This window comes from Sorex fumeus, unplaced genomic scaffold (genome assembly GCF_029834395.1).
Source record: "Sorex fumeus unplaced genomic scaffold, SorFum_2.1 ptg000037l, whole genome shotgun sequence".
NCBI lineage: Eukaryota > Metazoa > Chordata > Mammalia > Eulipotyphla > Soricidae > Sorex > Sorex fumeus.
This window is the reverse complement of record NW_026606094.1, coordinates 57108670-57122447: the sequence shown is the minus strand read 5'-3', so window position 1 is coordinate 57122447 and position 13778 is coordinate 57108670. Positions and strand designations below refer to the sequence as shown.

Below are 13778 nucleotides of genomic sequence, written 5' to 3'. Positions count from 1 at the left end.
CAATATGAGGAATGTCTGTTACTTTCAAGGAAGACATAAGTTTCTGATATAATTTAAGAGTGAAAGAGATTACTATAGGACAAGACGATAATAGAGTATGTTTTCTATAGATCAGAGCAAGAACTTTGAGATTTAGTCTAGGTAATATTTGAAACACCTGTAGGATTTATACCTAACACAGTGATATGATGTGACCTTTGTTTTAAAAGGATAATTCTAGCTGCATACCAGAGGTAGAAGGTCATAAGTGAAAACAGACTTTCAGAAGTGAAGAAGCTGATTAGGAGGATAGTTCAACAATTACAGTCAAGCTGTGGTACAACAGGGGTGTGCTGTTATAACACATCTTTATTATGAGTGTATCTCAAATACAATAGTCACATTGATCTGTGATGCATTAGAAATAAATGTTAAAGATGAATGATGGGTTTGGAGCTCAAGCTGTTGAAATGCTGGAGCTATAATTCTTAAATGAAGAAAACTGGGGAATGTGTGATATGAATAAGGAAGTAAAATATAAAGGATATTTTATTTCTCGTAAAGAAAGTGAATTTATTGATGAGAGTCAGCAAGTCCAATGCATAAGATGTATCAAGTGAAAAGCTTGAGTCGCTAGCTGTTAGTGAACAAGCAGGGATCTCTGCAATTTTCATTATGACAAATTGCTAGACCAAGATAGATATGCTTGTTCTCTTTAAATATTAATTATTTTTAATTTATTATAGTTTAGGGACTTACACTATTATTGATGTCATTGATATATAAAATTACTATATCCAACAATTATCAAAGGGCCCTCGACACTTCATTGTTGTTCCTATGCCACTTGTAGACTGGTCTTCTAGACAGACAGACTCTCAGAAGCCTGTTAGTTCTGATGTTGACTAGGCAGCTGTGTAGATGTATTTAGTGGTTTTTCCTTTAACTCCAGGAGCCAGGAAGTAAGTTGTAGGAGGAAATTCTTTCATTTTTTTTTCTTCAAAGAGACCATAAATTCTCCAACCACCACAAAAATATGCTTTCCTATTTCTGAATTTCCTCTTATAATTTGAAAAGTTAATGGGTCTTTTAATTGTTTATTTTATTGTAACTAATTGAGATCAGCTTAAGTGTCTTTTGGAAAATTAGTATGAAATGAATACAGTAATGGCACTCATCATGAGCATTAATTGACTTTTTACTTTCTGCCAAACTCTCTTCTAAGAATTGTCCTTGCCAAATTCATATTTCACTTCAAATGTATTGACCATATAATGAAGTTTTATAGTGCTGAGTAATTTGGCAGAGGAGTTTTATTCCAAACCATGTACAAATATCCTCAACAAAATACTAACAAATAGAATCCAATGACTTATCAAAAAAAAATCATGCAACAAGACCAAGTAGGATTCATCTCAGGGATGCAAAGATGGTTTAACACTTGCAAGTAAATCAACATAATACATGATATCGATAAAAGGAAAGTAAAAAACATATGACCATATCAATAGATACAAAGAAAGCATTTGACAAGATCCAGCACCTATTCATGATTCAAAACTCTCAACAAAATGGGAGTTGAAGGGACCTAATTATAATCAAAGTCATTTACCACAAGTTCACAGCAAGTTTTGTTCTCAATGGGGAAAAATTAAAAGTCTTCCCTTTAAGATCTGGAACAAGACAAGGTTGCTCATTCTTGTCACTTCTGTTCAATATAGTACTGGAAGTACTTGACATTGCCATTAGGGAAGAAAAAGACAGTAAGAGCATTCAGATAAGAATGGAAGAAGTCAAGCTCTCACTGTTTGCAGAGGGCATGGCAATATACTTAGAGAATCCTAAAGTCTCTACCAAAAATCTCCTAGAAACAATTAATTTGTATAATTGAGTGCCAGGTTACAAAATGAATACCCCAAAGTCCATGGTTTCCTATGTGAAAATAATGAAAGAGACAAAGTGATATATATTTTTTAAAAAATTCCATTTACAATTGTGTCACAGAAAAAGCAAGTTTCTCAGAATCAGCTTAACTAAGGAGGTAAAGGACCTGTACAAAGAAAACTACAAAACAACACTTCAAGAAATAAAGGGGGACATGAGGAAATGAAAACATATTCCCCTACTCTTGGATTGGGAGATTTAACATTGTCAAAATGGCAATAATCACCAAAGCGTTATACAGATTCTGTGAGGTCCCTATGAGGATACCCATGATATTTTCCAAAGAAATTAATCAAACAGTCCTGAAATTCATATGGAACAATAAATTCCCATGAATAGCTAAGGTTATTCACATGATATCCTTCTGATAAGGGGATAATATCAAGGATATACAGGCACTGGCAGAACTTCACAAGAAAAAACACCTAACCCCATCAAAAAATGGGAGAGAGGTTCAGAAGCTTCTTAGTTTAAGATAGTCCCATTTATCTATCTCTGTTTTCACTTGCTTGGCCAGTGGCGTGGCATCTTTGAAGATACCATTAGCTTCAATATCATGGAGGGTTTTGCCAACTTTATCTTCAATGTACCTTATGGTTTCTGGTCTGATGTTGAGGTCTTTAATCCATTTTGATCTTACTTTTGTACATGGTATTAGGCAGAGTTCTGAGCCTATATTTTTGCATGTAGCCGTCCAATGATGCCAACACAATTTATTAAAGAGGCTTTCCTTACTCCACTTCACATTACTTGCACCTTTATCAAAGATTAGATGATCATATGATTGAGGGGAGATGTCAGTGTATTCAACCCTGTTCCATTGGTCTGCAGTTCTGCCTTTGTTCCAGAAACAGTGACCAAAATACAAAGACAGTCTACAGAATGGGAAAGGATATTCGCCGAATACACATCTGACAAGGGGTTGGTATCCAGGATATACAAAATACTGGTTAAACTCCACAAGAAGAAAACATCCAACCCCATCCACAAATGGGGCAATGAAATGAACAGAAACTTTCTCAAAGAAGAAATCCGAATGGCAAAAAAGCACATGAGAAAATGCTCTACATCATTAATCATCAGAGAGATGCAGATCAAAACCACAATGAGATACCATCTCACACCTCAGAGACTGGCCCACATTCAAAAGAACAAAAGCAACCAATGCTGGCGTGGATGTGGCGAGAAAGGCACACTCCTTCACTGTTGGTGGGAATGTCCACTGGTTCAGCCCTTCTGGAAAACAGTATGGACGATTCTCAAAAAATTAGAAATTGAGCTTCCATTTGACCCAGCAATACCACTCCTGGGAATATATCCCAGAGAGGCAAAAATGTATAGTCGAAGTGACATCTGCACTTGTTTGTTCATTGCAGCACTCTTTACAATAGCCAGAAACTGGAAGAAACCTGAATGCCCAAGAACAGATGACTGGTTAAAGAAACTTTGGTACATCTACACAATGGAGTACTATGTAGCTCTTAGAAAAGATGAAGTCATGAAATTTACATACAAGTGGTACAATATGGAAAGTATCATGCTAAGTAAAATGAGTCAGAAAGAGAGGGATAGACATAGAAAGATTGCATTCATCTGGGGGATATAAAGTAACAAAGTATGAGATTAATACCCAAGAATAGCTGAGATCAGCACCAGGAGAATTACTCCATAATTTAGAGGCCAGCCGGGTATCCTAGAGGAAAGGGCAGTTCAGATAGAGAAGGGAGCACCAAATAAAGGATGTTTGGAGGATCCTCCCAGGAGGGGAGATGCATGTCGAAAGTAGACTACGGACTGAACATGTTTGCCACTCAATGCCTCTTTTGCAGACCACAACACCCAAACGGAGAGAGAGAACACAGGGGATTGCCCTGCCACAGAGGCAGGGGGGGGATGGGGGGATGGGGGTGGGAGGGATATTATCCATGGTGGTGAAAAACGGGCACTGGTGGAGGGATGGGTATCTGATCATTGTATAATTGAAACCCAAGCACAAAAAATTGTAAATCTACAACTGTAAAAAAAATAAAAATAAAAAAAAGGAAAAAAAATGGGAGAGAAGAAATGAACTAACTTCCTCAAGAAAGAAATTTGAATAGCCAAAAAGGCAGATGAAAAAATACTCCATATTACTAATCATCAGGAAGATGTAAATCAAAACAACAATGAGATATCATCTCACATCACAAAGACTGGCACATATCCAAATAAACAAGAACTAGTACTAGCACAGATGGGAGGCAGAATAGACTCTAATTCATTGCTGGTGGAAATGCTGACTGGATAACCCTTGTTGAAAACTATATGGACATTCCCTTTAAAACTAGAAATTGAGTTTCCATTTTACCCAGTACTACAAATTCTGAGAATATACACTGGGAGTCAAAAAACACACAACAGAAATACCATCTGGACTCCTATATTCATTGCAATATTTACAATAGCCAGAATCTGGAAACAACCTGAGTGCCTAGGAACAGATGAATGGATAAAGAAACTAAGGTACCTCTACACAATGGAATACTACACAGTTGTTAGGAAAAATGAAGTAATGAAGTTATGAAATTTGTTAATAAATGGATGGATATGTAGATTATCATGTTCAGTGCAATGAGTCAGAAGAAAAGATAGAATGTTTGCATTCATTTGTGGAGTAACATATATATATATGTATATACATATATTTGTCACATATATGTGTGAGAGAGAGAGAGAGAGAGAGAGAGAGAGAGAGAGAGAGACTTATTGTTAAAGGCAGGAAAATCAGGGGCCAGGATGACCGGTTAATGTTTGGAAATTACCACAAGTGTATAGCGGTAGAAGGTAGCTAAGATAAAGGAGGGTTCAGTATGACAACAATAGTTAAAAATGATCATTCTGGTTAAGAACTGAGTACTGAAAATAGATAAAGGTATATACATGATTAACTTCAAGCATCTGTATTGTAAACCATAATGCCTAAAATGAGACGAGGAAAGAGAGGAGCCTGACATACAGGCAGGCTGGGGTGGGGGTGGAGGGGTTGGTAGGGTGGGAGGGAAGCTGGGGACATTGATGCTGTGAAATTACACTGGTGGAGAGATGGATATTGGAACATTGTATGACTTGAATCAAATCATGAACAGCTTTTTAATGCTCTATCTCATGGTGATTCAATTAAATATTTTTTCAAAGCCATTTAATCTTTTGCTGTTGTTTATTTTCTTGAGGGGCCACAGCGGTGCTAAGGGATTACTCCTGGCTTTGCATTCAGGAATTTTTCCTGGCAGTTCTTGAGGGGCCATATGGGGTGACTGGGATTTAACTTGGGCTGGCTGCATGCAAGCTGTACTATCCCTCCAGCTCTCAATTTAAGCTTTTGCTTCTCACATTGATTTTTTTCATTTATGAAGCAGATATAATCATTTATACTCTGTAGGATTATTTAAATTTTTAAATATGTTTTAAACGTTAATGTTTTAGTTAAAAATATTAAGTTTGGGTTGGAGAAATAGCTCAAAGTGCTGGAGCACACGCTTTGCAAGCTGGATTCCAGGATTGCATTCCTGCCAACACATAGGCCCCCAACCTTCAGATGTTGATAACCCCTGAACACTTAAATTTGTGTCCCCGTTTAAAAGAATTTTAAATGAAATGCATAACATTGAGGCTATAAATCAGTATGAATTTAATAAGCATCAGTTTTAAAGTTTTACATATGAATAACAAACTTCTGTGTAAAACAAAGTGAAAATGGGAAGAACCATCCCTTTGATCCATATAGCAATTTTCTAATAATACAAACGTTAATAGTAATAGCACAGCAGGTAAGGCGTTTGTCTTGCATGCAGACAACATGGCTGACCCGGGTTTGATTCCTCTGCCCCTCTCTGAGAGCCCGGCAAGCTACTGAGAGTATCTCTCCCGCAAGGGAAAGCCTGACAAGCTACCTGTGATGTATTCCGCATGCCAAAAACAGTAACAATAAGTCTCACAATTTATTGTGAAATGTTACTGGTGCCCGCTTGAGCAAATCGATGAACAATGGGAGTACAGTGCTGCAGTGCTATATATGAGTAAAAATTAAAATTATTTTGTAATAATATAATACCTTATTTATAGCAATTTGGGGCTGGAGCGATAGCACAGTGGGTAGGGTGTTTGCTTTGCACATGGCTGACCCGGTTCTATTCCTCCATCCGCCTTGGAGAGCCCGGCAAGCTACAGAGAGTATCCTGCCCATAGGGCAGAGGCTGGCAAGCTCTCCTCAGCGAGTTCGATATGCCAAATACAGGAACAACAAGTCTCACAATGTAGATGTTACTGGTGCCTGCTTGAGCAAATTGATGAACAGTGGGAAACAATGTTACAGTGCTACATTAATTTGAAGGATAATCATTAACACATAAGGACATAGATATTTCATTAGATATTAGTGTCAATCTCTTTCCTACATATATTTGCATAAATAAACATGCTTGGTTTTAAATATTTTCTGTAGTGAAGACAGTTTGAGTTTGAAGGAATTGATGATATTAAATATTGCTTTTGAGTTGTGACATTTACTTACATCAATGAAAATGGTTTCTCAATATGTAGCTATATATTTTGAAGAATTCTGGAAGTGGAAAATTTTTAGAAATCATGCTTTTATCAAATTATTATTGTGAAATTCTCTTCTTCATGATGTTGAATATAAACTAAAAGATAGTAGTGGAGTCAAAATGACCGGTGCATAGTCAACCTTTCTGAAAAAAATTGCTAGTGATAAATGGTGTAGTTTGAAACACAACCTGGAGTAGTTCTTCTTTCAATTTTAAATGTTAATATACTCTCTGTTTATTCAGACTGAAGGGTCCATTGGTGTCTCTTTGTGTTTGTTTACAGGCACTGTCACAGATCACCATCTTTCTGCGAGTTTGTTTTATTATACTGACCTTGACCTCCATTGGATTTCTTTTGGATGAAAGGCAAGAATTGAAATTATTTTATTTTATTTTTAATACTATGAGTTGTAATTAATAACCAATATTTATTTGTAAAAGTATATTCATGGAATATTGAGGAAGTTCATATTTTCTTAGTGATCTTAAGATTTCAATCTCTAACCAGGAGAAAACATACATACCTATACTGCCTCATAACAATCTATAGTTCAACTCTTTGAAATGCTTTTCTGAATTTTGAGATGTGCTTTTGAATGGTATCACCCTGTTTTGAAAGTTGACATGTCAAACAGTTCATGTTTATTGATTATTCTAACATTATTGTCCACCACAGTACATAGTATAATCAATAACTTGCAGCTATCCAGAGTTAGGTCACTCTTCTCAAGATACAGTCCTCTACAGAACTGACCTCACTTAAAACATCAGCTTCATATTTGGGCTCCATAGTCAATGCCATTGCTTTTGAGGGAGGGGAGGGGATATTTCTATGGAAATCAAACCCAGGGCTTCTCACATGTAAAACAAGTGCCATGGAACAACACGGCCAGTCACATCTTCACTTCTTTTTTTTTTTTAATTTTTAATTTAATTTTTTTTTTTATTAGTGAAACACTGTGAGGTACAGTTGTGGACTTACAAACGTTCATGTTTGGGTTTCAGTTATACAATGATCGAGTACCCATCCCTCCACCAGTATCCATTCTTCACCACCAATGGTCCCAGTAGCTCTCCCACTCCCACACCCCATCCCCCCACCCCACTCTGCCTCTGTGGCAGGGCATTCCCTTTGCTCACTCTTTCCTTTAGGGAGTTGTAGTTTGCAATAGTGGTTTTGAGTGGCCATCATGTTTGGTCTATAGTCTACTTTCAGCACGCATCTCACATCCTGATCTTCACTTCTTTTCAAGAAATAAAATGTCGCATCTTATTTTGATTGAATTTTAAATGTTAGTTGTTTTACTTAGGTCATGTATTGTAACAGAGTACATTTTACAGCTTTAATTTGCATAATGCTGATTACTACGCAAATTTACCACCTCACTACAAGTGTCAATAGAATACCAGAATATCTAGGTCCATTCTACCTCTTGCACCCCTATTTTTTAGTCTTAGCTGTTATGTTCCCAGTATTTCAGTTTGTTTTCATAGGAGACTGTTAAACCTTTTGCTTTGTTTCTTTATACTCCACACACAAGCAAGATTATTTGGTATTTGTCTTTTTTCTTCTGACTCACTGCACTTAATATGACACCGACTCGTTCTATGCATGTTGCAATGAGCTGTTCGACTTTGTCTTTTTCCATAGCTGTGTTGTATTCTGTTGTATATACATACCAGAATGTCTATTGTTATTTCTTGTTTTGATGTTGGTGAGTTGCCTTCTTTCCATACCCTGTCTATTTGTTCTAAGCTCTGAAATAAACATAGGGCTGCACATCTCTTTTCAATTTAATGTTGCTGTGTGTTTGGAGGTTAGATGCCAAAAAGTGGAACTGCTGGATCAAATGGAAGTTCTATTCTTACATTTTAGAGAAATCTCTATTATTATTTTGTGGCGGCTGAACCAGAGAACATTCCCACCAGTAATAAATGAGGGTTTTTAGCATATTTCTGCCAACACAGATTGTTTCTGTCTTTTCTTAAAGGTCTTTCTCTTGTAAAATGTTTTGATTTTCTTTGTGAGTGCTTTATTTGTCTTGGATATTAGCCCTTTCTCTGATGTATGGCACACAAATATTTTCTCCCATTCAGTAAAAGATCTTTTTATTTTAATCTGAGTTCTTTTTGCTGTGAAAATCCTTTTTAATTTGGTGTAACTATTTTTTATTTATATTTATATTTACATTATATTTGTTAATGGAGTCAGATAATTGAAGGCACCTGTGATGTCCATATTTGGGTGGCTTATGTTTTCCTCAATGTTTAGTATGAAATCTGATCTAATCTCAAGGTCTTTTATGCACTTTGACTTAACTTCTGTGAGTGGAAGTGGTGTGAGATAAAGTTCCAGTTTCTTTTCTTTTCTTTTTGGACCACACCCACTATGCTCAGGGATTACTCCTGGCTCTGTGCTTAAGGGTCACTCCCAGCCACTCAGGGGACCATATGGGGCGCCAGGAAATGACTCCAGGTCTGACATGTGCAAGTGCCTTTTTTGCTATACTGTCTCTCCATCCAGTTTCTTTCTCTTGTTCTCTCTCTCTCTCTCTCTCTCTCTCTCTCTCTCTCTCTCTCTCTCTCTCTCTCTCTCTCCCTCTCCTCTCTTTTCCTCATGACTTTCCAGTTTTGTTAAAACTATCTGTTAAAGAGACATTCTTTACTCTCCTTAAAACCTTAGCTCCTTTGTCATATATTCAATTGCTCACAAAAACATTCTGAGATTATGAATGCTATTAAATTGGGGATATAACTCAAAGGACTGGTACTTATATTGGATATTATTCATTTTTCCAAGGTACAATGGTCTCTGAAAGAGCTGCATTCTCTAGAGTTATATCAAATGAATAAATTTTTTGGTTAACAAAATTCTTGATAGTATGCATTCTCTAGAAAGGTATCTTAAAGAATAAAGCAGTTAACACTCTTCAGTATTATATATAGGCAATTTGTAGAACTCATTTTCTCTCATACTTTAAAAATACGTTTGTCATTTATTTGATTTGACTCTTCATCCTCACTTTTCTATACTGGACATACATTCAAGTAGTAAAAAGAAAAGGGAATACAAAGGAAAATAAGTCACAAAAACATCAAAACTGACTACCAAGATTTAAATAATCAAGATTGCATGCTCTTACCTTGAATTTGCAATCGCTAATGTAGAATTGGATAGTTTGATGCTTTAATAAATACTTATTATACAGGTCTCTCTGGGTTGCTTAGAGGCTCAGATTTGGGAGTGGGGAGGCACTCTCTGTAAAAACACCATTTCTGTGGTGCAAGCCTGATGGTTAGGGATTGAGGCCCAGTCCTGAAGGCTGTGTGGGTCCAACAGGGCTGGGGACCACCAAGGTCATATGGATACTCTGGTATCAGGAGATTAAATTTAGGACCTCAGGCATGAAAGGAATCCACCATTCCCCAGGCTATTCCTCTGGCTTTAATGAAGAAAAAAGCAATCCTGTTCACAATCATACCCCAGAAAATCAAGTTCCTAGAATTAGCTTAACTAAGGAGATTAAGGATAAAGAAAACTATAAAACCCTACTTCACAAAATGAAAGAGGAAACAAAGAAATGGAAACATATCCCCTGCTCATGGATAGGGAGAATCAACATTGGCAAAATAGCAATGCTCCCTAAACCATTATACTATGTGATTCCTATAAGGATACCCATGAAATTCTGCAAAGAAATGGATCAAGGACTCCTGAAATTCATATGGAAAAACAAACACCCATGAAGAGCTAAAGCAATTCTTGGGAAAAAGAATATGGGAGGCATCACCCTCCCTAACCTCAAACTCTACTAGAAAGCGGTAACAATTAAAACAGCATGTTACTGGGACAATGGTAGTGCTGCAGACCAGTGGAAAAGGGTGGAATATCCCTAAACACAACCCAAAATGTATGAACATCTACTCTTCTATAATGAAGCAAAAAATGTGAAGTGGAGCAAGGAAAGCCTTTTTATTAAGTGGTGCTGGCATAACTGGGCAAGCACATGCAAAAGATTGGGCTTAGATCTCAACCTAACACAAAAGTCAGATCAAAATGGATTAAAGACCTCAACATCAGACCAGAATCCATAAGGTACATTGAAGACAAGGTCAGCAAAACCCTTCACAATATTGAAGGTATTTTCAAAGATGATATACCTCTGACCAACCAAGTGGAAACAGAGATAAACGAATGGGACTGTATTAAATTAAGAAGCTTCTGCACTGCAAAAGATACAGTGACCCGAATACAATATCAATCTACAGAATGGGAAAGAATATTCACCTAATACCCATCCGATAAGGGGTTGATATCAAGGATATATAAGGCACTGGTTGGACTCTACAAGAAGAAATCATACAACCCCATCAGAAAATGAACAGAAACTTTCTCAAGGAAGAAATCTGAACAGCCATAAGGCACATGAAAAAATGCTCTTCATCACTAATCATCAGGGAGATGCAGATCAAAACAACTATGAGATACCACCTCACACCACAGAGACTGGTACATATGTACATATCCAAAAGAACAAAAGCAACAGGTGTTGGCGTAGATGTGGGGAGAAAGGGACTCTCATACACTGCTGGTGAAAATGCTGACTGATTCAGTCCTTTTGGAAAACAGTATGGATGCTTCTCAAAAAATTAGAAATTGAGCTCCCGTTTGACCCAGCAATACCACTCCTGGGAATATATCCCGGAGGGGCAAAAAAGTATAGTAGAAATGACATCTGCACTTGTATGTTCATTGCAACACTGTTTACAATAGTCAGAATCTAGAAAAAAAAAAACGAGTGCTTGAGAACAGATGAATGGTTAAAGAAATTCTAGTACATCTACACAATGGAATATCATTCAGCTGTTAGAAAAAATGAAATCACTAACTTTGCATATAAGTGGATCAACATGGAAAGTATCATGCTAAGTGAAATGTGTCAGAGAGAGACAGACATAGAAATATTGCACTCATCTGTGGAATATAATGTAACAGAATGGGAGACTAACACCCAAGAATAGTAGAGATAAGTACCTGGAGGCTTGCTCCATGGCTTGGAAGCTGGCCTCACATGCTGGGGGAAAAGGCAGCTCAGATAGAGAAGGAAACACCAAGTAAAGTGTGAAAGTGTGGTTGGTCCTGCTCAGGATGGGAGAATCGAACTGGCTCAGCCAAGCTGGCTGAGTGCAAGGCAAACGCCCTACCACTGTGCTAATCCTCCAGCCCAGGGCTTTTATCAAATTGACTTATATAAAATTTTGTGTCATATAAAAGTTTCGCCACCAACTACCAAGATTTATTATTCAACTACAGTAATTATATATGTTTTATGTGCACAGGTATTAAAATTGATGATCTAGAAACAGATCTATTATATATACATATATAAGCTTGATTTGTGACAAAGGTGTTCATGCAGAGCTATGGGAGAAGGTTGTCTTTTCAATGACTGATTTTAGAAAACCTGATTTCACATAGGAATAAGAAAAATAAACTGAGCATATATATCACATCATAAAAAATTAGTCCTGGGGTCAGGGGATTATAGATTTAAACTTGAGAGGAAAGAGAATAAACATTAGCAGCTAGCATAGTAATACAACTCTAACAATGTAGCAGGAAAAATATTAAGTCTTATAAAGAATTTGCAAATAATGAAGTAGATTACAATTATATAAACAAAGTGAATTATGCAAAAATTAACTCTAAGAGTAAAGAGTGAAACCTTTAACTTAAGTAAGGTGCTAACAAATTTTCTAAGTAGCATAGACCTTGTATCCAACATGACTGAGATTATTATTGGGAAATACCAGCTATTTGTCTGCTTTCGACTGAAAAGAATTTATACTGTGGTACCAAGTTTGAAAAACTGACATTTTTACTATTGACCAAAAGCAAAAGAAAAGTTTTTAACATTCGTAACACTAGTTGTGAGGTAAATAGACCATTCATATTCATATAAAGAAAAATGATGAAAGTTTTAAAACTCAGATATGTAAACTAAATAGTAAAAATACAAAGTAAATGGATCGAAAAGGTGTGTGATCACTATAAAAGTCAGGGAAGATATCTATAATGGAGATGTAAGACATGTCTTTTGGATTTGATATGAGATAGGGGTTATAAAATAGTTTATTTGTTGAAAAATTGGAAGTTGCCTTTCCTGGTTTGTATACTTCACCATATGTAATGTTAAAAATTCGAATCGTTGATATCAGCGATAATTTCTTTTTCTCATTAAAAATTACTCACATAGAGGGACCTGAGCAATAGTACAGCAATAAGGTATGTTTGTCTTGCACTTGGTTGACAGTGTTTGATCCCCAGCATCACATATGGTCCCCCGAGCACTGCCAGTGGTGATAACTGAATGCAGAGCCTGGAGTAAGCCCTAAGCATTACCAGGTGTGACCCCCCCATTAATTAAATAAAACTACTCACACATAATTTAGAAATTAATCTATAGACACTATATAATAATATTTGACAAGTGATATTTTAATAGAATAGCTATTTTCTTCTACATGAAAGAAAATTAAAAACAGTTTATTTTGAGTGTTCTGTTTCTGAAAAAATGTAAATTTTATGGAAATAAAATGTCATAATTAATAGACTAAAATTATTTTTCATAGATAAATACACTACTTGGATATTCCTCATCTATTTCTCCTATATTTTTAGCTTTACCTATGATACTTAACTATTCAAAACATGAATGTATTTTATATTTATTTTTGAATTTGAATTTTAAGAGTAGCATAACCAGAATATTCATCACGAAATAATTAGCCAAGATCTGCATATATTCTATGTCAAATTATGCTTAACTACACACTATCTCTACTCTGAATATTTTTAATTTGACTTTGTATTAATTTAGAGCAAAGTATATAAATTTTCCTGAGAATCCATATTTTTTTCAAATACAATATAAACATATTTAAGGATGGAATGCAATCTAACTTTATACCCTAGAAATTTTGATGTTAAAGGGCTCAAATATAGTAGAGGAGTTAAGGCACATAGTTTGCATGAAGCCAACCCTGGTTAATCCCTGAAACTCCATGGCCCCATCTCACCACACTCTCTCCCCTAATTTGAGTATCAATTGATGCAACACTGAACATCTCTGAACACCACTGGCGTGCCCAGCAATCTTAGACACTCCAAAGTCTGAACAGCACCACATCCTTTGGTCTTATTGAACTGCTGGCCTCATTGGGTAAGAATCACCAGGAGGGAGGTTTCGTCTTGGAGGCATCTGTGAGCCC

General features: G+C 36.3%; 1 protein-coding gene across 1 annotated transcript in view; it reads left to right on the top strand.

Moving 5' to 3' along the window:
- AGMO (alkylglycerol monooxygenase) overlaps positions 1–13778 on the top strand; it is a 322553-nt gene that overhangs the window by 179507 nt on the left and 129268 nt on the right. The window contains exon 11 of the mRNA XM_056118323.1: positions 6790–6872. Coding sequence (XP_055974298.1) covers positions 6790–6872 — 83 coding nt within the window. The remainder of the gene's footprint in view (positions 1–6789; positions 6873–13778) is intronic.